General features: G+C 35.4%; 1 protein-coding gene across 1 annotated transcript in view; it reads right to left on the reverse strand.

Moving 5' to 3' along the window:
- Window positions 1-22,025, reverse strand: part of LOC127861167 (torsin-1A-like) — a 36,909-nt gene that overhangs the window by 9,096 nt on the left and 5,788 nt on the right. Inside the window, exon 2 of the mRNA XM_052399548.1 lies at window positions 14,631-14,893. Within this exon, the coding sequence (XP_052255508.1) occupies window positions 14,631-14,893 (263 nt within the window). The remainder of the gene's footprint in view (window positions 1-14,630; window positions 14,894-22,025) is intronic.

Below are 22,025 nucleotides of genomic sequence, written 5' to 3' on the forward strand. Positions count from 1 at the left end.
CCATTTGGCCTGCATCATCCTCTTATGCATATATATACTCATACTAAGTTTCAATGAAATCGGCCAAAGCACTTCCAAGATATGGCTCCGGACACAAAAGTGCCTATAGTAAAAAGCATTTTTTCAAGATATAAAGGGCCATAACTCTGTTTTTAACAGATGGTGTACAATGCCATTTGGCGTGCATCATCCTCTTATGCATATATATACTCATACCAAGTTTCAATGAAATCTGCCGAAGCACTTCCAAGATATGGCTCCGGACACAAAAGTGCTGGACAGACGGACGGACGGACAGCCGGACGGACGGACAACGCCAAAACAATATCCCTCCGCCTCTGGCGGGGGATAACAAACGCTGCGGTGTTCATCTCACTGTGTTCGCTTACCAATATGAACCCCGCGATGAGTGTTCAGATCAAATGTCGCGGGGCCGTTTGCCATAAGGCTAACACAGCGAATCACCGCAGACCCATAATATATACCGGCGTGTTCATCGTGTTCGCTTAAAATAAAATAATTCAACATAAATGTATTGTATTGATCCCTTTCATTTAAAAGTGATAATGAATAATGTATTTCACACCCATGCCCATGACAGTGTTTTATGTCTTATAAAACGCCGCGTATAAAAGAAAACAGTGTTCGCACCTAGCTGTAGGATACCGCACCTGGAGGGGTGTTAATTGACTGTTTGATTATTCAATTAACAGTTTGAAGCCAAGAAGAACTCATAACTGATTGTAGTAATCGTATTATCCCGAGGCTCAAGATTCCGCGATACATACGTTTCAACTGTCTCAATCGCATACATGCAACTTCTCCCATCTTTATCCATTACTCTATAATCCCATATATGCCGGATTTCCATTTTTAAAATCAAATTATGGGTGGGTACTATAGACGATTAGAGTCATAAACACAAACGTCTGCAATTTTCGAAAGTATCAAATGAATTTCCTCATATGATTCTATTCAAAGATTTGATGAAATAAGCGCCCAATCAGGACAGTTGTATTGCATGTGTAAATCATCTGACACGGTTTGTACAGCTATTTTAGGTTACAACTTCTACATGAAATAGATTAATTTCTTTGTTCTGATAAAAAGCGGCGAAAATTGGCGTGGGTCAGATAGGAGGAGCAATCAATATCATCGGATCGATATGACGTGACATTTTCTGAAAGCTTGAAAATAATGAATCTGTTTTTAACATTTTTAATTGTTGTTATTTCATTTTCAAGCACTTTTCCAGCCAAATTCAAGCACCTTCTAAGCACTTTTCAAGGCTATGGTTGAAAATAAGCACTTTTAAGCACTCCAAATCGTTTTTAAGCACTTTTCAAGATAAACCTTGATTTTCAAGCACTTTTCAAGGTCTGTGCGAACCCTGGCGTATTAAAGATCTTTTCGTTGCTTATATAGAATGGTTATCGGGTTTGTTTAACAAAGCGCATTTTTCCAATAAAAGCGGCGTGTACAGTCTATCTGTCAAAAAACAATGGGGGCGCCCAGAGAGCATCCTAAACAAGAGGGCCATGATGGCCCTGCATCTCTCCACTGTTTTTTCTTTGCGAAAAAAACGTGTAATGCGCATGGGTTGAAATGTACTCAAGCAAATTGTGACTTTCTCTTTCTATCCCTCATCCCACTGGGCGCTTAAAGTTGGAAGGATGAGCATTTTTATATATGGAAAAAGTTACTACCGTGTTAACTAAACAGACAAAAAAGCCTGGGAATTGTTGCACAGGTCCTTTGCTTATAACGTAGGTACATTTATCTCTCCAAAATATATTGTCCTTCTTTCTATTTCACATATTTTTAGATGCTGAACATCAAATCTACGCATTTGATTTGAAACAGATTCACAAGACCCATAGGAATCAAAATTCCTTAACCCTTTACCAAACAACACATTTTGGACTTTCCCAATTTGAAAGAGGTTGCAGACGTCAATTGAATTAAAATGGAATATGAAGGAAATGATCAGGTAGGGTAGAAATAATTGTGATAAAAGGAGAAATTGCTCATCAACCCACACATCCCTAATACCAACAAGCCTGAGAATATTATGATAATCTAAAGATTATTTCTTTATATTTATAAATGTATTTAATTAAGTAATACATTTGACTTCTAAGATCAATTCATAACTAATATTAAGAAAATTATAAAATGGTCAGAAATATATATGGATTGTTGAGCAATTGACAATCATTTCAACAATTCATGATCAGTCACAATTCACAAATGGAACAATGAATCATTAGTTATTAAAAAGCAGCATATACGATAGTTAAGACATTGCACTTCATTAATTTCAACACCTTCTCTTTGATACAAAGTTTGAGTTTACCGTGCAGTATCATATATTGACTTTCCTTGAAATAATTATGTTCATGGAAGCTGTGTTTAACTTTTTAAAATCAATAATATATTATTAAACTGGTTTTAACACTATAAAAAAGACATGAAATTAAAATGTCATCCAAAATATTTTCATCCGGATATATGGTCACTTTCGACATGTTTAAATAAAACCCGACTTTTTTCAGTTTATAAGAAAAACATTCATAACACATGTTCTTACTTCAATGCCTTTGTAAGCAGTCACCATCTGACCTAAAATGGCACTAAATGACAGGGTTTTATCTTATGTTTACAAGATGTTGATGTTGTTGTTGGTCACAGCCAAACAGCCGCAGTAATCTCCACTGGTAAACGTCATATGTTCAGTTTTGTGACCCCCGGGGCCGGGTCAAATTTGAGCCCAGGGGAATAATTTGAACAAATTTGGTAGAGGACAATAAGATATCACTACATACCAAATTTAGTAGCCCGAAGCTCTATAATTAAGAACAAGAAGATTTTTAAAGTTTGCACAAAAAAGGCCTTATTTAAGCATATGTTCATTTTTGTGACCCCTGGGACAAGGTCAAATTTGTTCCTAGGGGCATAATTTTAATTATGAACTATAGAGAACTATTAGATGTCACTACCTACCAAATTTGGTAGAAATAGGCCAAATGGTTATGGACAAGAAGATTTTTATAGTTTGCACAAAATGGGCCCGATATAAGCATATGTTCAATTTTGTGACCCCTGGGGAACGGTCAAATTTGATCCCAGGGGCTTAATTTGAACAAACTTGGTAGAGGACTATAAGATGTCAGTACATACCAAATTTGGTAGCCCTATGCCATAGGGTTATGGACAAGAAGATTTTTAAAGTTTGCACAAAATAGGCCTTATATAAGCAAATTTTTTATTTTTTGACCCCCCCAGGGCAGGGTCAAATTTGACCCATGGGGCATAATTTGAACAAACTTGGTAGAGGACTATTAGATGCCACTACAAACCAAATTTGGTAGCCCTAGGCCCAATGGTAATGGACGAGAAGATTTTTAAAGTTTGCACAAAATAGGCCTTATATAAGCAAATTTTCAATTTTTTGACCCCCCGGGGCAGGGTCAAATTTGACTCCAGGGGCATAATTTGAACAAACTTGGTAGAGGACTATAAGATGTCACTACATACCAAATTTGGTAGCCCTTGGCCCAATGGTTATGGACAAGAAGATTTTTAAAGTTTTCACAAAATAGTTCTTATATAAGCAAATGTTCATTTTTTTGACCCCCCGGGGCAGGGTCAAATTTGACCCCAGGGGCATAATTTGAACAAACTTGATATAGGACTATAAGATGTCTCTACATACAAAATTTGGTAGCCCTAGGCCCAATGGTTATGGACAAGAAGATTTTTAAAGTTTGCACAAAATAGGCCTTATATAAGCAAATTTTCAATTTTTTAAACCCCCGGGGCAGGGTCAAATTTGACCCCAGGGGCATAATTTGAACAAACTTGGTAGAGGACTATAAGATGTCACTATATAGCAAATTTGGTAGCCCTAGGCCAATTGGTTATTGACAAGAAGATTTTTAAAGTTTGCACAAAATAGGCCTTATATAAGCAAATTTTCAATTTTTTTAACCCCCCGGGGCAGGGTCAAATTTAACCCCAGGGGCATAATTTGAACAAACTTGGTAGAGGACTGTAAGATGTCACTACATGGCAAATTTGGTAGCCCTAGACCCAATGGTACTGGACAAGAAGATTTTTAAAGTTTGCAGAAGATAGGCCTTACATAAGCAAATTTTCAATTTTTTACCCCCTGGGGCAGGGTCAAATTTGACCCCAGGGGCATAATTTGAACAAACTTGGTAGAGGACAATAAGATGTCACTACATAGCAAATTTGGTAGCCCTAGGCCCGATGGTTATGGACAAGAAGATTTTTAAAGTTTGCACAAAATAGGCCTTATATAAGCAAATTTTCAATGTTTTGACCCCCCGGGGCAGGGTCAAATTTAACCCCAGGGGCATAATTTGAACAAACTTGGTAGAGGACAATAAGATGTCACTACATAGCAAATTTGGTAGCCCTAGGCCCAATGGTTACGGACAAGAAGATTTTTAAAGTTTGCACAAAATAGGCCTTATATAAGCAAATTTTCAATTTTTTGACCCCCCGGGGCAGGGTCAAATTTGACCCCAGGGGCATAATTTGAACAAACTTGGTAGAGGACTATAAGATGTCACTACATACCAAATTTGGTAGCTCTTGGCCCAATGGTTATGGACAAGAAGATTTTTAAAGTTTGCACAAAATAGGCCTTATATAAGCAAATTTTCAATTTTTTGACCCCCCCCCCGGGGCAGGGTCAAATTTGACCCCAGGGGCATAATTTGAACAAACTTGGTAGAGGACTATAAGATGTCAATACATACCAAATTTGGTAGCCCTAGGCCTAATGGTTATGGACAAGAAGATTGATAAAGTTTGCACAAAATAGGCCTTATATAAGCACATTTTCTATTTTTTGAATGCCCGGGGCAGGGTCAAATTTGACCCCAGGGGCATAATTTGAACAAATTTGAAAGAGGTTCACCACCGGAACATTCCTGAGAAATTTCATCAGATTTGGACCAGTAGTTTAGGAGAAGAAGATGTTTAAAGAAAAAGTTAACGCACGCACGCACTGACGGACGCCACCACGACGGACGAAGGACCATGACATAAGCCCCGCTGGCCTTTGGCCAGTGGAGCTAAAAACTGCAAAGCGGCAAAAACAAGCTTTTACATAGTGTACGCAAAGTGAGCAAAAGTTGAATGTTAAGAAAGACATTATAGAAAAGATCTTATACGATGTTGTATGTTCAGCCCAGACACAGTCGGAAAAGCTAAAAAACGTGACACGACGGGTCCAAACTTGAACTAAACAAGAGGGCCATGATGGCCCTGAATCACTCACCTGACTAACCTTGCTTCATAAACTTAAATTTTATTAGACCCATAAACAATCCCAAGCCAAATTTCATAAATTAATACATTCTGACAAAATTTCATTTAGACGTGATGAAAACTGTGACCTCTTTCATCTACACAAGGTTTTACTAGAATTGGCCCGATGACTTAATTTTTGACCCCAGATGACCCATATACGATCCAAAATCAGATATTATCAAGATAAACATTATGGCCATATTTCATTAAGATCATATGAAAACTATGACCTCTATTGTCTTCACAAAGTTTTTCTATGATTTGACCTGGTGACCTAGTTTTTGACCCCAGATGACCCTAATACAATCCCAACCCAGATTTCATCAAGATTAATATTCTGGTCACATTTCATAAAGATTTAATGACTGTGACCTCTACTGTCTACAAAAGTTTTTTTTAAATCTGACCTAGTTTTTGACCCTAGATGACCCAAATTCAATCCCAACCCAGATTTTAACAAGACAAACATTCTGACTCTATTTCATTAAGGTCTGATTATAACTGTGACCTCTATAGTCTACACAAGGTTTTTCTATTATTTGACCTAGTGCCTAGTTGCTGACCCAGATGACCCAAATACAATCCAAACAGGGCTCCCCTGGCCCAAAAATTTCTGTAGCCAACTTTTTAGCCAAATGGAATTTTGTGTAGCCAAATTTTAGAAACTGTAGCCAAAGTTTTAGCAAAGCATTTGCAGGGGTCAAAGTTGGATATTTTGAAAATCCTGAACTTAAAGCTGCGGGCCAGGGGGCCGCAGGGCCCTCAGTGGGTCCAGGGGACAAGGGGGCCGGAGGCCCCCGGAAGCTCCTGGATTCAACGCATTAAAAGGGTGTTTGTACCTGTTCTGGTGATTCTATTTTCTTTAAAAAAACAACATACACATATATTTGAAAATCTTCATGTATTTGATAAGGAACACACAAAAGTTAGTCAAAAGGCAATTCATTCACATGCACCCACTGTCTGGCATGGACTCAACTGCAGGTGTTGCTTTTGAAGAACCCGGTAAAACCTGTAACAGTCGTTACAAATTATTATATTTTTCACACATACTTAAAAAAGTCAATAATACATGTTTAATAAATGCTGAATCAAATGTTTGTCACCATTTATATTCACAGAATCATGCTTCCAGAAGCCTCCACATTCACCTAAGAAAATTGGGTATGGTGGCTTTCAGCATGGGTTCCCCTAGTTTTTATCCCAATCGTTTTGTTTGAATGCTAAATAATTGTATCCCAGTGTGACCCAAATTCGACGATGTAATGGTTACATGAAGCAATATTTAGCAAATAATTAAAGAAATAATGAAATGTTAAATAGCACAAAATAATAATTTTAAACTCGGCTGTATTACTTTGAAATGATTCCAAGACAATAATCATCCATTTAATCTATAAAAATAGAACATCGTCGAATTTGGGTTACGGTAGGTTGCCCATATTTGTTTTACAAAAAGTAAAAAAAAACATTTCTTGCTGCTGGGCTCATATGTTGGGGACTATAAAACATTTTATTTAACTAAAAAAGACCTGTCCCAGTCAGCAAAAATGGCGTATTTGATCGTATTTTCAATTACTGTTAAAATTCTTTTCCTGTTTTATGCTTTATTCAAAGGTCAAAATATTTTAAAAGCTCACAATCAATGAATCAAACGTTATAAATAAAAAAAATTGGCAAATTTGCTAGATCTATCTTGCTGATTTTTGATGCAAAAAAAACAATAAACTTTAGCAACAGAAAATACGACCAAATTCGGGGTGTTAATTAAAAAAAAATAAAAACCCTACCTGGTTGGTCTTGAGGGTTCTTATATTCTTTATGTGATTAGGGTCCTCTGCGTGGAAACGAAATGCCTTCTTCCCACAAGACTGATAATTTAGGGTTTTCTTACAAACTTCTCAAATCGCTTTTCCACAAGCTTCCACTTTTATCAACCATTTCCCTCACGCCCGTAGACTACAGCGTAGTCTTTCTCGTGTAACCATTCCCAGCGCCACTTATTTTATGCACCTTCAAGATCTTTCACCTTATATCCATTAGGCAAGTATCTCGTTGCCATTTTTGTCAACTTGAGTCTAAACACAGCTTCCCATTCGGCATTAACACCGGGGATGAACAACTTTTGTCACGTGACCACAAAAGTCAACGCAGGTTGTTGAATTACATCAGGAATCCCGCTCCGTCAGGTAATTTTCATCTTTTTATAGAGAATATGTTAAAATTTCTGGACAATACAAAGCTTATGACATGCTTCATACCTTTTCGCATATTAAGACGCATTGCACTTGTTTCGAAGCTTTGCAGTTTTTAAGAACACTTCGACACAAACTTTAGATTTTCGATGCAAACGCAGTTTGATTTTATATTTTTTTACTTTCCATTCACGAATAAATCATATTTCTAGAAAAATGAGAGCACACGATGCTTAATTTTTGATGATTTATTGTATTTGCGATATAAGTTGTTGTTGTTATATTTAATTTGGGCAGTTCTTGCTATTTCAAAAATTTACAAACGCGGGTTGGTTGAGCAAACGCAGTTTGCTGAAGCTGGATTATGGCAAACGCAGGTTGGTTAAGATTACGGAATCCGGATAGTGACATCTATATTCTTGCCCTTCTTTCATCAAGGGCGACACACGACACACGAAGCGATACACGATATTTTGCGCGACAGTCGCGGCGACGCGCGATATTTTATTATTCAAATATCGCCCATATTATCCGAATTTCGTGTAACGCGGTCTAATTTCAGACCGCGACACACGACACACGAAGCGATACTCGATATGTACTGTTCAAATCAAATCATCATCAACATCTTCATCATCATCATCTCCATCTTCATCGCCATTATCATCATAAAATAAATCGCGATTCGGAGCGGAGTATTGTAAAATGAAGATCTCAAAAGAATTGAAAAATAATTTGTCGGAATGTTATTTTTCTCATGCTGTTTTGTTAGTTGTCCAAATATATTTAATATTAAATATTATCTTAATATTAAGATTTGGTAGTTAAAGAATGCAATTTGAATGAACACAATTGTATGCATATGTTTTGCTCAGCTGTGAAGATTGAGGGAACAATTTATAGAAGAACTGTGAGAATCATCTCTACAGTGTTGCTACTGTTCCGCAATTCATAATACTATATTTTCGGCACACGAGCATTTTACTAAAATGTTGAAAGTTAATAAAAACAAAATATACGGTGTTTGGGAAAACGTATTGAACACCTGAATGTTGAGACACTTTACGACAATGGGCTCGAGTTACAGGTTGTAGCACGGCGTCTCCGTTAGCAACGTACCAGTATAAATTTAATATAATAGCAAAATTGAACTGAGCCTCGCTCTGTGAAAAGGGGGTTGAAAGCATGTGCGTTAAGTGTTGTCCCATATTAGCATTTGCAGTCCGCACAGGCTAATCAGGTACGCCACTTTCCGTCTAAACTGGGCGTTCTTCTAAGAAGAGACTTCTGAAACGAAAAGAATCATACAAGCGGCACGAGTCGTCCCTGATAAGCCTGTGCGGACTACACAGGCTAATCTGAGACAACACTTTACACACATGCATTAAACCCATTTTTCGCAGAGCGACGCCCAATTTTCCGAGTCTAAAAAGTTTGAGAATATTAAAACCCATTCTTAATATTAATTAGCACATTCATATATTGTCAGCCTGATTAAAATTACTGAGAGCAACACCACTCATTCGAATAAAAAATCTGTACCCGCTTCGTCCAGATAAACTTACTTGCTTGTTTGTTTTAACCTAACCATGATAAAAAGAGACATACCTACTTATTACAATATATGAACATAATTTAATTCCATCCGCATCATCAGATGAGGATAAATATAACAACCAATGTTATCTTATTTCTCTTAATGAATAAATTGAAAACACAAATAATGTTGCCCATTTGTAAAACCAAAAATAAAATCAGAATAATAACACGCCAAATCAATGTTTCGAAAGCACTGTTATGCAATTAGAAAACACAAACGAGCAATAAAACCAATCGAAGCATTTGAAATTGACATTCGGATTATGAATGCAGTAAAAATAGCCCCTTTTTGTCTCCCCTGATTTTTTGAAAACGCGACAGTCGACAGGCGATATGATTATAGCGAAACTTGAACAGTACAAATATCGCGTGTCGCCAAAAGACTACACCAAAAGAGATATGAAACGCAAGTGATTGGATGTGACACACTATCTGCTATTCTTTTCGTCACAGTTCAATAAACATGCGTGTTTACTAATGCACGGGATTTTCGTGAGTTTTGGCGCGTTTAGCGTCATTCGAGGTCCGCTTAAAGGAGGCAACGCACGTTGTGGTTCAATATACTTGTAACAGTACTTAATGTGTTGATAAGCATATTTCCGCTCTGTTTAAATGTCCTCAATTGAAGTTCCGTAGTCATATATTGTGTTGAATAGTTAATATTTTCGTATTTGTAACCATATCATATTTTAGAAGACTTTCAAAAATGTGTACAGTGTGCGTTTCATTATCCTTTGAATATTCTCGCAACCTGCGTTTGCCATTTCCTATTGCTCAAGAAATACCAACCTGCGTTTGCAAAACAAAACAAAACAAAAAAATAAGATATTTTTCAATTTGCACCGCTATTTTTGTCATGAATCTTATTAAATATATTAAAATGAAGTGTAAAATCATACTAATTCAGTCGTTAAACCAATATTGTTGAAAGAAAATCATCAACACCACATAAACAAACAGCGTTTGCAATGCATTTCAGAATTTTGTGTCGAAGTGTTCTCGGAAAGTGGAAACAGTAAAGGCAATGGAATCATTTCAAATAAAAGTTTATTTAGTATACTGTGTCATAGGCTATCACTTGTTAAAAACTGAAATTTTGATTATATGAAAAAACAACAAAACTTACCTTAATGTACAAGATTACAATCTGTTTCTGCAACCGGCGTTGACTTTTGCGGTCACGTGACAAAAGTTGTTCATCCCCGGTGATTAAATGTATGCAAAAAGTACTCAAATTGATTTAAATCGGCAGCAATAATCAGATGTTATTGTTTATTTAAGCCGCTACGATGTACAATTTGTTTTCACATCAGTAATTTGTCTCGATGACCGGTGTGTATGCCGACTGCGTATCAATTTTTCAGCTCAATAACACGGCGATGTATTGAAGCACAGTCTACAGCTTAAAGCGGTTAATATCTGGGACTGCATGTCAGGAAAAAAATCAATACCGATATTTCGCATTGTTCAATAATTAAGCAACGATTAATAACACTTATCCTTTATGGATTTTCATGAAATAAAAACCATAATAAAGAAAATTTTATTCTCTTTAATCTGATTTTTAAATTATTATAATACACTTAGTGAAAAACAATTAATTATGCTGTTAAAGGTTTTTCTATTATTTGACCTTGTGACCTAGTTTTTGACCCCAGATGACCCATATACAATTCCAACCCAGATTTCATCAAGAAAAACATTCTGACCAAATTTCATAAAGATTGGATGTAAAATGTAACCTCTATTGTCTACACAAGGTTTTTCTATTATTTGACCTAGTGATCTAGTTTTTGACCCTAGATGACCCAAATACAATCCCAACCCAGATTTCTTCAAGATACACATTCTGACCAAATTTCATACAGATTGCATGAAAAATGTGGAAGATTTTTGAAAGTTTTCACAAAATAGGCAAAAACGAATAAACATGCAAAGTTCAACGAGCTCCTGTGGCCATGATTTTAGACGAATCAAATTTCTTTGAACAACTTTTTCAGGGGAGCCTTCAAGGTCATCCCTGTGAAATTTTTTGAAAATCTGATGAGCGGTTTCTGACAAGAAGATTTTTTTAAGGTTTTTACCATATATGGTCATGGCGGCCATCTTGGTTATGTGATCAAATTTTTTGTTAACAATTCTTTTGTCCCATGACCTAGGGATGCTCCACATGAAATTTAGTTGAAATTGGCTTAATGGTTTAGTAGAAGAAGATGTTTACAAATTGTTTACAGACAGATGGACGGACGGACGACGGACGCTAAGTGATCACAATAGCTCACCCCGAGCTATCGCTCAGGTGAGCTAAAAACATTGAACGAGTGGAAGGGACAATGCCCGTCGATTATCGTTTAAAAGGTTGAAGGGGAGACCTGTTTTAATTGTGAAATATGTAAAAATTCATCGAAGGCATGCAATCTAAGCACAGTTTGGGCATATGAAGGTATTTGAAAAATAAAATTGTATAATACTGAATAGACACTGTTGAACTTGTATAAATAAAGTTGCTAGTATGTTTATTTTCATTTTTTGCATGCAAATAACCATTATTATTTATTTTTAGGTAATTTAGAAAAGTTAAGAATTATTTTCCAAAACTTAGTAGTAACGTTCAGAATAAAATTTCAGAGTTAAGAATTCTTTTTGAAAATCTTGTAGTAACGTTAAGAATTTAACAAAACCTTATCTGGAGCTCTGACAATGACATGCTGGTTAACCTAAAATATAGGGTTGGGAACTACTTTGCCTATAAGAACTTTAGAAATGAAAATTGTTGCCATTACTTACCTAAAATATAGGGTTGGGAACTACTTTGCCTATAAGAACTTTAGAAATGAAAATTGTTGCCATTACTTACTTATTTGATGAATTGTATGGCCTAAAAAGTTGTTTGTTATCATCTTTTTTGTAAATACCCACATAAAAACTTTCACAGACCATCACTTCAAGAACCTCTAACCCCAAACATTGCAGCTTGTTCAGTATGCAATTAAAACTTAAACTAAAAGTCTGAAAAAGGCCATTCCAAAAGATTGTGATTTATGCAATATCATGAACAAAACAATACAAGGGAAAGTATTTATCAATAATGTCTTTATTATTGCATTAGGTTTACCAAAACATTTTGCAAGACACCAGTAAAATATTCAACATCACAAGTAAACAGTAAATACCATATAATTTCTAATAAGGGCCACTACCACACAAATTTTCATACAGAGGTTAACATAATATTCAGTCTAACCTGTCAATAAAGACCATTCAAGGGATTTGGTCGATGTGGTCTTTGTTCACAGGTGGTCTTTATTCCCAGGGTCGATTGAAACTTTGCAAAATATGCTAGTAGTTTTTTAACAGGTACCTTATTTATGAATGTGCTCTTTTGTATAAATGATGTTTGAATACTTATTCATGTATAATGAAATAAAGGATTGAAAACACCGTTTTTTTTTATATATTTATTGTTTCCATTCGCTTATGTTTTTATTATTTATTTCATTAATCATATACATGTATAAATACAATGTAACTATTGACATACACGTATATACAGTCCAACCTGCCCGAGCGACCGCCTGTGAATAGCGACCAGTTGTCAATAACGACCACATTGATTTCCCCCGGAACGATTTCACTATATTCTGTACCTGCGAATAACGCCCACCTGCCAACAACGACCAGTGACCGCAATTATACATTCCCAAAGTCGAATTTGATAGCTTACAACGACCACGTCAATAACCAGCGACCACCATTTTACATTCCCAAAAGTCGAGTGACTAACACAATCGTTTTAATTATCATAATATAACGTTTCATAACGAATAATTTAGATTTGACAAAACAGCATACACTAACTTATTAATACAATGACAATATATTTTTTAAAGGATTTTCTATTAAACTTTGTACGTTGTCATCGGTTTGCAAAAAAAATAATCTTGTATTCCTTGAAAGAGGCTTACAACCACCACTTCAATCATAACAATTAACGATTTCACAACTGTCAATAAAACAATGACCGCCATAATGCTGTGATAGTCACGTGATAAACATCTTACCAGTGCACTGGTCGGTCGCTATGGAGATATTGGCAAGTGACAGTTTACTCGATAGCTGTTTCTTTTGTTTATTTAACACACATTGCTAATTGGTAGCCACCTGCTTCTTTTATGCATTTGGCAGTTTGACGAAGGTGTAAGAAGTTGCCTTTTTTATTTTATTGGCTCGCGATTATTTATATACTAATTGCCGAAAATACCAAACGTTTGGGGCTTATATCAACTTATAAAGGAAATTTACGGTTTCTTTGCAATTACGATGCAAATTGTACACATACAATTTAAATTCATTCCTTTCTTAAATTTCTCCGTGATACGACGCGCATAGATGATAGATAAGTAAATTGTCAGTAAAAGTTAACCATTATGGCATCCAAGCGTTAGTTCGTTTGTTAGTTTATGTTTGGAAATTGAAATAATACATGTAAATATAAAACACAATTGTGATTTCAATCCTTTTTTACATTACACATGCTTTAGAATTCACACATTTAAACAATAGAGCACATACATCATACGGTACCTGTTAAAAGCCTACTAGCATATTTTGCAAAGTTTCAATCGACCCTGCGAATAAAGACCAACTGTGAACAAAGACCACAACGACCAAATCCCTCGAGTGGTCGTTATTGGCAGGTTGGACTGTATACATGTAATTCAGAATGTTTTGGATTTGATTTTTGCCTACTCCAAGATTACTAGCCACTTGTCTACAACTGCGTCCTTTACCTAACAAAATAATGACCTTAACACGTTCGATCTTCCAGCGTCAAGAACTTACGCTTGGAAGCCATGATGGTTAACATGAGCTGAAAATTTACTTATCTATAATCTATGCACGACTTTTTACGGTGAAATTTAAGAAGGGAATTTCCGCAATAAGTTGATGAAAGCCCCAAACCTTCTTTGATATTTTCGGCAATTAGTACATAAATCGCGAGTCACTTAAATACAAAGGCAATTTTTTACACTTTTGACAAACAGTCAAATGCATTAAAGAAGCAGGCGAATACCAATTAGCAATGCGTGTTAAATAAACAAACAACTGCTATCAAGTGCAATAAACTGTCACTTGCCAATATCTCCATATCACGTGACTTCACAGCGTCATGGCGGCCATTTTGTTTTTTTTAAGTTGCGAAATCGTTGATTTCTATGTTTGGAGTGGTCATTGTAAGCTATCAAAAAGGACTTTTCGGAACGTAAAAGGGCGGTCTTTGGTCTTTGTTCACAGGTGGGCTTTGTTCGCAGGTTCAATATATAGTGAAATCGTTCGGGAGGAAATCGGTGTGGTTGTTATTGACTGTTGGTCGCTATTAACAGGCGGTCGCTCGGGCAGGTTGGACTGTAATGCCATTTTCATGCCCTGAGGGGCATTTAATTTTCGCAGAACAAATGGTAGTCAGTAATATCAAACCACAATCTTTCTCACCTTATAGAAGGAAACCATCTCCTCATGTGGAAACTCCTTAGTTGCAGAGATCAGGTGGACATATTTACTCTTCATTCCTTTAACAAACATCTTTTCAGCCACTATACGGCTCACATGGTTCTTCCCTGTGCCAGTCCAGCCATGGAAAGACAAGACCAGCGCCTTACTGGGCGTCTCCCTGGAATGACCTTTCAGGTGCTTTAGGACTGGTTCTGTCACAAGGTGCTGCCCATATAACTTGGACCGCAATGTCAGTGACAAGTCTGAAATTAATAAAATTGCATCATGTTTTAAACTAGCTTTGTATACTTGTATTTTGGAGTTACAATGTACCTATTCTTTAACCATTTTTGGGCTTAATATCATGTTGAGTGAATGTTCATGTAATGTGTGTAATTAATCACTTGAACTTCTTTAAACACTTGAATTTTTCACCTGATAATGTTTATGAGTTCCATTATCCCGACATACATGTATATATAACGCAAAAAGGGTTATAATGTAACATATCACTTAAAAAGTATAATTGATAACTATATATGATGGTAAATTTATCTATAAACAAAGAATAGGAAAGGAAAATCACTAAAATTCAGGTGCCATAAAATTCATCTCAAAGATAGTGTTTATTTGCGAAGATGTCATTCTTCCTCTTTTAAAAACAATACATTTGCAGGCATAAATTGCATCGTAGATTATAATCTTTTTAATATGAATTTTATGATGTCCTGTTTAATCAAGTATGAGTACAAATGAGTACAAATAAGGGGAATTACCCATTTCCTGGTAGGCTCTGCTAAAATAAAACCTAATAAGTTTTACATGTGCCTTAATTTACCTTAGCAAATGCATTGAATAGAAATTTCAACTTCTGCATCATATAAAACATACATGTATAGTACTAGCCTCCAAAATTAAGTCTTGTGAACACCTATGGTTAACTTTATAAATCAATTAGGTCATGAGTGTGTTAATTGATAGTTTGAACCTTTAAAATCAGAGTAATGTCAATGACGCATTTCTTGTTAATACTGTGATAGATAGATTTCCAATAATGTTTTTATACAGAGATTTGAGAGTTAGTTTAAAACACATACATGAGTTGGGAAGTTGTTGATGCATCCAAAATGTAAGGGTTATCCTAAGGAACAGAGGTGTAGTAGAGGGGGCATTTTGCCCTGGGCATCAACTTAATGAGCACCAGAAGTTTTGACTTCAAATTTTACACAATTCGCCCCTGGACCTTTAAGTCGAAAAAGGATAAATTACATCATTTTTTAAATTGAGGATATGAATATGCTTCCAAACAATTGCTTTGATTGAGCAAATTTGTATAACTTTGATGAAAAATGCAAAGAACTGCTCAACAAGATTAAAGACTGTAAAATGTTATTTACTACTAGAGGTGACGCTTTACCGATGATATCTTTGGAACTTATTATAAAAAGTGGGGATTATGTGGTTATCTCAGCCGTCTGTACAACCGTCTGTCCGTCCGTCCTGGCCACTATCTCCTCCTACATTATTAGCACTAGAACCTTGAAACTTACACACATGGTAGCTATGAGCATATGTGCGATGGTGCACTATTTGAAATTTTGATCTGACCCTGGGTCAAAAGTTATGGGTTTTGGGGTGGGGCCGGGTCAGAGATTTTCCTGTGACTGTGATTCGAAAAAGGCTCATAACTAGTGTGTCCTTTCAGATATTGATTTCATTTTTGGTATGCATGTGCATCTAGAAACACCTTTCCATGCGCATACAATTTTTTACCCCTGTGACCTTGACCTTGAGGTCAGCGTTTTTCCTCACCACTTTGCGAATGGTACCGGTACCGGTCGAATTGGGAAAATTAGCGGAATTTTCATCCAAATTGGAAAATTTATGAATTATGCTGAAACCGTTTTAAAACATGTACAAATAATAAGTTGCATATTGACATCAATGTGGTGAGTGATTTCCTACAAAATAATGTTTCTTTTAACACTAAACAATGAGTTTATTAAACAACACTCTTTTTGTGAAACTGTGCTTGAGAGTATGAACTGTCTAAATTATGACTTGTGGCCTCAGGTTCCGTAGGATAACCAGTCTCTGATTGAACGAGGTTTGCATCAGTAGACTTGACCATCGATGAAACACTACTATTATCTACATCTGACAACTATGCACTGGACTCGATATTTAATATATATTCCCCAATTTTTAAGTCGGAAATTTATAAATGCTCGAGTGATAATAAGCACCGGTAATTTGTTTGGTTTTCGTATTACACCAAAATCGGTTACAAGGCACTGAAGATGCGAAGATGCGAACGATTGTGAAACAGTTGTGCGTGAATACACAATTTCACTACCAATGGATAATTTCAGTGGCTTTGTGCCAGTTTGTTGGCGTTGCTATACCTACCACACTTATCAGTCATTACGGTGTACTCCTCCACGAAAAAATCATGGCAGTTACTAAGAAGACTGCTGATGGCAACCTGGTGCATTCTTTGTGGAAATTGTACATTTCATGCTTAATATTGTCAAAATTATTTCCTATTTCGACAGGTAAACGTTTTTACAAATAAGTATTTTTTTAATTAACTAAAACTGTAAATGTTTGGTTGCATTCTTAAATGACCATTATTAAATTTGTAATTCAAAGCATACTTTTCAATCTTCATGTTAATGCGACGTTATCAATATAAACAGTACACATGCATATTTCCTTTGTCTCGACAAAAGCGCGCGAAAATTAAGCCGCTCATTTATAACGCCACATTATGGGTGCCGGTCAACTCCTACCTAAGTCAACTCGCACGGTAGTCAACTCGCACGTTTTTTGGTCAACTCGCACGGCATTTCTGGTCAACTCGCACTTTTCGAAGTCAACTCGCACGCATCGAAAAAATATATAGAAATAGATGAAGGATGTAATATGATCAGTAGTTTATAAGTAAAAATAATAATAATTATGTCCTTTTTTAATAATCTGAATATACGGTTGTCACATTTAATGGCTCTTTTACACTTGTGGTCTGTGGTTTTGACGGGTTATATGAATGTTTGTAATAGGTGTGAAAGGTCTTATATACAACTAACAATTATTAAAATGGCAAAGCATTAATCAAATAAACTAAATTGGTATGATAATTAATCAGTGATACTTTAATGTTTGTCACAAAACGGAGAATGTTGTAAAGGGTGTTGTATACCGCGCACGATTCAATTAAAGTTAATTTAGCTTGTAATTAAAATGTTTTACTTTTATAATCAGGTGTAAGTTAAATTAAAGAAAATTAAAACGAAAATAAGGTGATGTTTGTTTCGTGCGGTTAATCATAATAGATCAAAGTTTCTTAGTTATGTATATAAATCGACTAAATTAAGAATAGGTTATCATTATCAACATATATGTGCTACGGAATACATACGTATAGTGAATTCATGCGTTTTGTGTGTGATGGATTATCCGTGTATATTGTGTTCAAGGAATGTGGGTCCAAGGCAGCAAGCAAATTGAATGCGATAGTTGCCAAAAATGGCAACACTGAACATGCGAAACCGGCAAGTACCAGTCATATCATTGTATACTATAATAATTCACTAGAGTGGAAAGTGATACTAACTCATTTTCTATAGCGTGTCCGTTGCTAAACTTACATTTTCTATTTTCGCGTATTATGTTATTATAACGACCTCTTTAGATTTCTTATTAATGTGAAGCTAATCGAAATCGTGTTAGTGGTGTGTTGTTTTTCTTATTTCAGATTTGTCATAAAGTCAAGTGGTTATCTCAATATACCAGCTTTTCTCAAAATAGCAGCTTTGGTTGAAGTTATTTAATAAACGTTGTTTATTTGTATTGTAGATGAATGTTTGTTTTTGTGATACTGCTATCACTCGATTCAAGTATTTTGATACTATCGGAATATATGTTATTTGCAATTATTAATTCAAATACGTTTAATGGTTCGCGTGTTGATTTATAATGGTGGAAAGTCTATGTAGAGTAATCAGTAACAATACCTTATTTCTCACCACTAAAATTACAATTAACAGATAATTTGTCAGTCATTCAGAGCTGATGAGGGTACTGATTATCGAGGAGTAGATAAGGCTATTACTGATAGGGGTTGTCTAGAGATAAAGCTGTAGTATGGAATACTTAAATAAATATTTTTTAAATTTGTTCATGCTATACAATTTAATATTTAATTAATTAATGTAGAACCGTAACTCATGTACAAATTGTAAAAATGTTGGTAAATTTTATTAAAGTATAAAATAAATAAACATTTGATTCTTGTAAAAATTGCATGATAAAGAATAATTGTAAAATTAATCATTGTTTGTACAACCATGTTTAAATACATGTAGGTATGATAATCATATATGCGCGGTTTAAGTTTTTTCCTTTTTTTTGTTATTTTGTGAATATTTTTCAATAAAAAGTATTGAACTAAACTCTGAAAGTATTACTCAATGTTTTTATGCATAAATAACTCATTTAGAACACATTAATACATCAATATTTTGACTACCCTGCGAGTTGACTTAGGTACGAGTTGACTTCCGTGCGAGTTGACCAAAAAACGTGCGAGTTGACTACCTTGCGAGTTGACTGAGGTACGAGTTGACTGTAAACCCACGTTATCGCATGGTAAGCATATAGGCGTATTGATTTTTGTATAAAAACTATGTAGTGTAGAGACAATTGAAATCTTTTAATTTCGGTTTAAAATTTTGATATTCATTTTAACTAAAATAAAAAATTAATTTCCATTAAACATGCTGTATCTTTAGCGTAACGGTCTTTTCCATTGTTCATTATTGAAGCATTTATTGTACGCTGTATACAGTACTGAGTAAACAAAAAATCCAAACAAAACTGGATTTGGGTGTTGGGTGTTGTGAAAACACGCTTAGCCGGTATACTGACCTCATTGTGTAGACTGCGATGTTTTGACAAAAGGGATTTACATGTGCGTATGGAAATCGGAGGCGATATTTTTCTATGAAATGGATTTTTTTGTGAATTGTGAATTTTATTTTTGAAATTGAGAATTTTTATTTTGAAAGTGGGAAAAATGGTCTCATTGGGAATGGTGCCATTTTACGGTACCAACTTTATATAGAGGAAAAACGCTGCTTGAGGTCAGCCTTCAGGTTTCGAAATCTGCGACCCGATTCGAAAAAGGCTCATTACTACTGTGTCCCTTCAGATATTGCTTTCATATTTGGTATGCATGTGTATTTGGACAACACCTTCCATGCGCATAAAATTTTTGAACTTTGGGTCCGCATTCAGGTTTCGCAATCTGCGACCGCGATTAAAAAAAAGCTCATAACGTCTGTGTCCCTTCAGTTATTGCTTTCATATTTTTGATACGCATGTGTATCTGGACAAGACCTTTTCATGCGCATAAAATTTTTGACCCCTGTGACCTTGACCTTAGGGTCCGCATTTAGATTTTGAAATCTATTATGTGGTTATCTCCGCTGCCTGTCCGTCCGTCTGTCCTGGCCAATATATCCTCCTACACTATTAGCACTGGAACCTTGAAACTTACACACATGGTAGCTATAAGCATATGTGCGACAGTGCACTATTTGGAATTTTGATCTGACACCTTGGTCAAAAGTTATGGGGGTTGGGGTGGGCCAGGTCAGAGATTTTCACTCATTTTTTATGTTATTTTACATTAACTTCTTCATTCATACACTGATTTACTTAAATGATACTTATCATCTCTTATGACAATACGGTCAATCTTAACTATGCATGGCCCCATTACCAACCCTGGGGCGCCCCTGGGTCAAACATGTGGCGTGGTGATACGCGTAGGCCTCTGCCGCGACATTTCTAGTTTTTTTTATTTTATTTATTATTATTTGTGATGTGGTTATGATGACTTTCCTAATATTTGAATTTCTCTGCAAATTTTATTACCAATACCCAGTTTCAATAGCCAATTGGGAGCATTTTTTTAACAAGCTGAAGCTCATTCTCTCCTATCAATTGGACTAGATTGTACATGTATGTAAACTGCAATCTTGCACTTCTCAGTACAGAGAAGGAAATATTAACAAGAAATATCTTTAAAAAAAGATATACAGCGTAAATAGTTTAATGAATGAGATCAAGGATAGCGAATGTCTTTTTCTGTGCAGTTCTTAGCTGCATCACACGCAGTACGGGATGTTACGGGGAGTTTTCGCGGCTTATTTTACATTATAACATATTGCTGGTCATAAACCTATAGATACAAAACAGAAAACCAAAAGAAGAATGGAAGTGAAATTTAAACATATGAGTCAACCGGCCACACGAGAAGTATCCGTATTTATAGGCGCGTTCTTCGAACAAACCTGTTATAGTGGTTTGTCGGGCATTGCTATTTGATTCGATTATTAACAGTATCAATTATCATCGTGCTAATGCTTAAAGTGATATTATGGGCATTTTGCACTGTTGAATTGAGCTGAAAAGAATTAACAGGTCAAAATAGTTAGTTAAAATGTGGTTACTGATTAATTATCTGCAACTCACCTTGCTACCAGTTGTTTATAAAAATATATTTTATATTCGATATTCTTACGTGACCCACCCAGTCCTGTAAGCTGAAATGATCCGTAAAACAATTTCGTGTCTTTGTGTCGTATGAACAAATCTGCACTAAAACTAAATTTAGGTTCAACTCGTAAACGCATGATCAGTTGTCAAACGAAAGTACGGTTGATATTCAAATGCATTATTTTTCTCTTTCTGGTATATTGTCTTAGTATGATGATGCTGCATTAATTAGTATAAGTGTATATGAAGTAGAAACATCAAAAATAATCAACGGTTGCGATAGACACCTATAAACTGTTACATGCTCATAATATCACTTTAGTACATTAGGCAATATGGACGAATAATTATTGTTAAATTTATCAACAATAATATTTATCATTGTATTGTTGAAAACACATTAAGAATCTATTATTTACATACCATAATTATATTGCTGAATATCTTCATTTAACATATTTCTGGTCTAAAGAAAATTCCAGGTCACCTAGTTCACGGATAGCGTCTTTATTATATAACGATTATTTTACTGGCCGCCAACTCCGGTGATGACCTGTATATAAACTCTGAATGTCCGCGAATTGACCCGATATACCTCGCGGGTTGAAATGCAATGCTTTAAAGTGAGGCCTCGCTTCCATTGCTCTTTATACTTTTACATGTTAACATGTTGACAGGAATAAGGAAGTAAGTACTAAATATGAGAACATAGCCTTTTAAGTATAAACGCTCTTGCGCTGGTAAAACTCTGAAAATAAAAGGTGTACGCACAAACTGTATTGATGTCGAGAATTGAGTGTAAAACTGTTCTATCTATTAAGCCTTTTCATT

Source organism: Dreissena polymorpha, chromosome 15, assembly GCF_020536995.1.
Source record: "Dreissena polymorpha isolate Duluth1 chromosome 15, UMN_Dpol_1.0, whole genome shotgun sequence".
In the NCBI taxonomy this organism is placed as follows: domain Eukaryota; kingdom Metazoa; phylum Mollusca; class Bivalvia; order Myida; family Dreissenidae; genus Dreissena; species Dreissena polymorpha.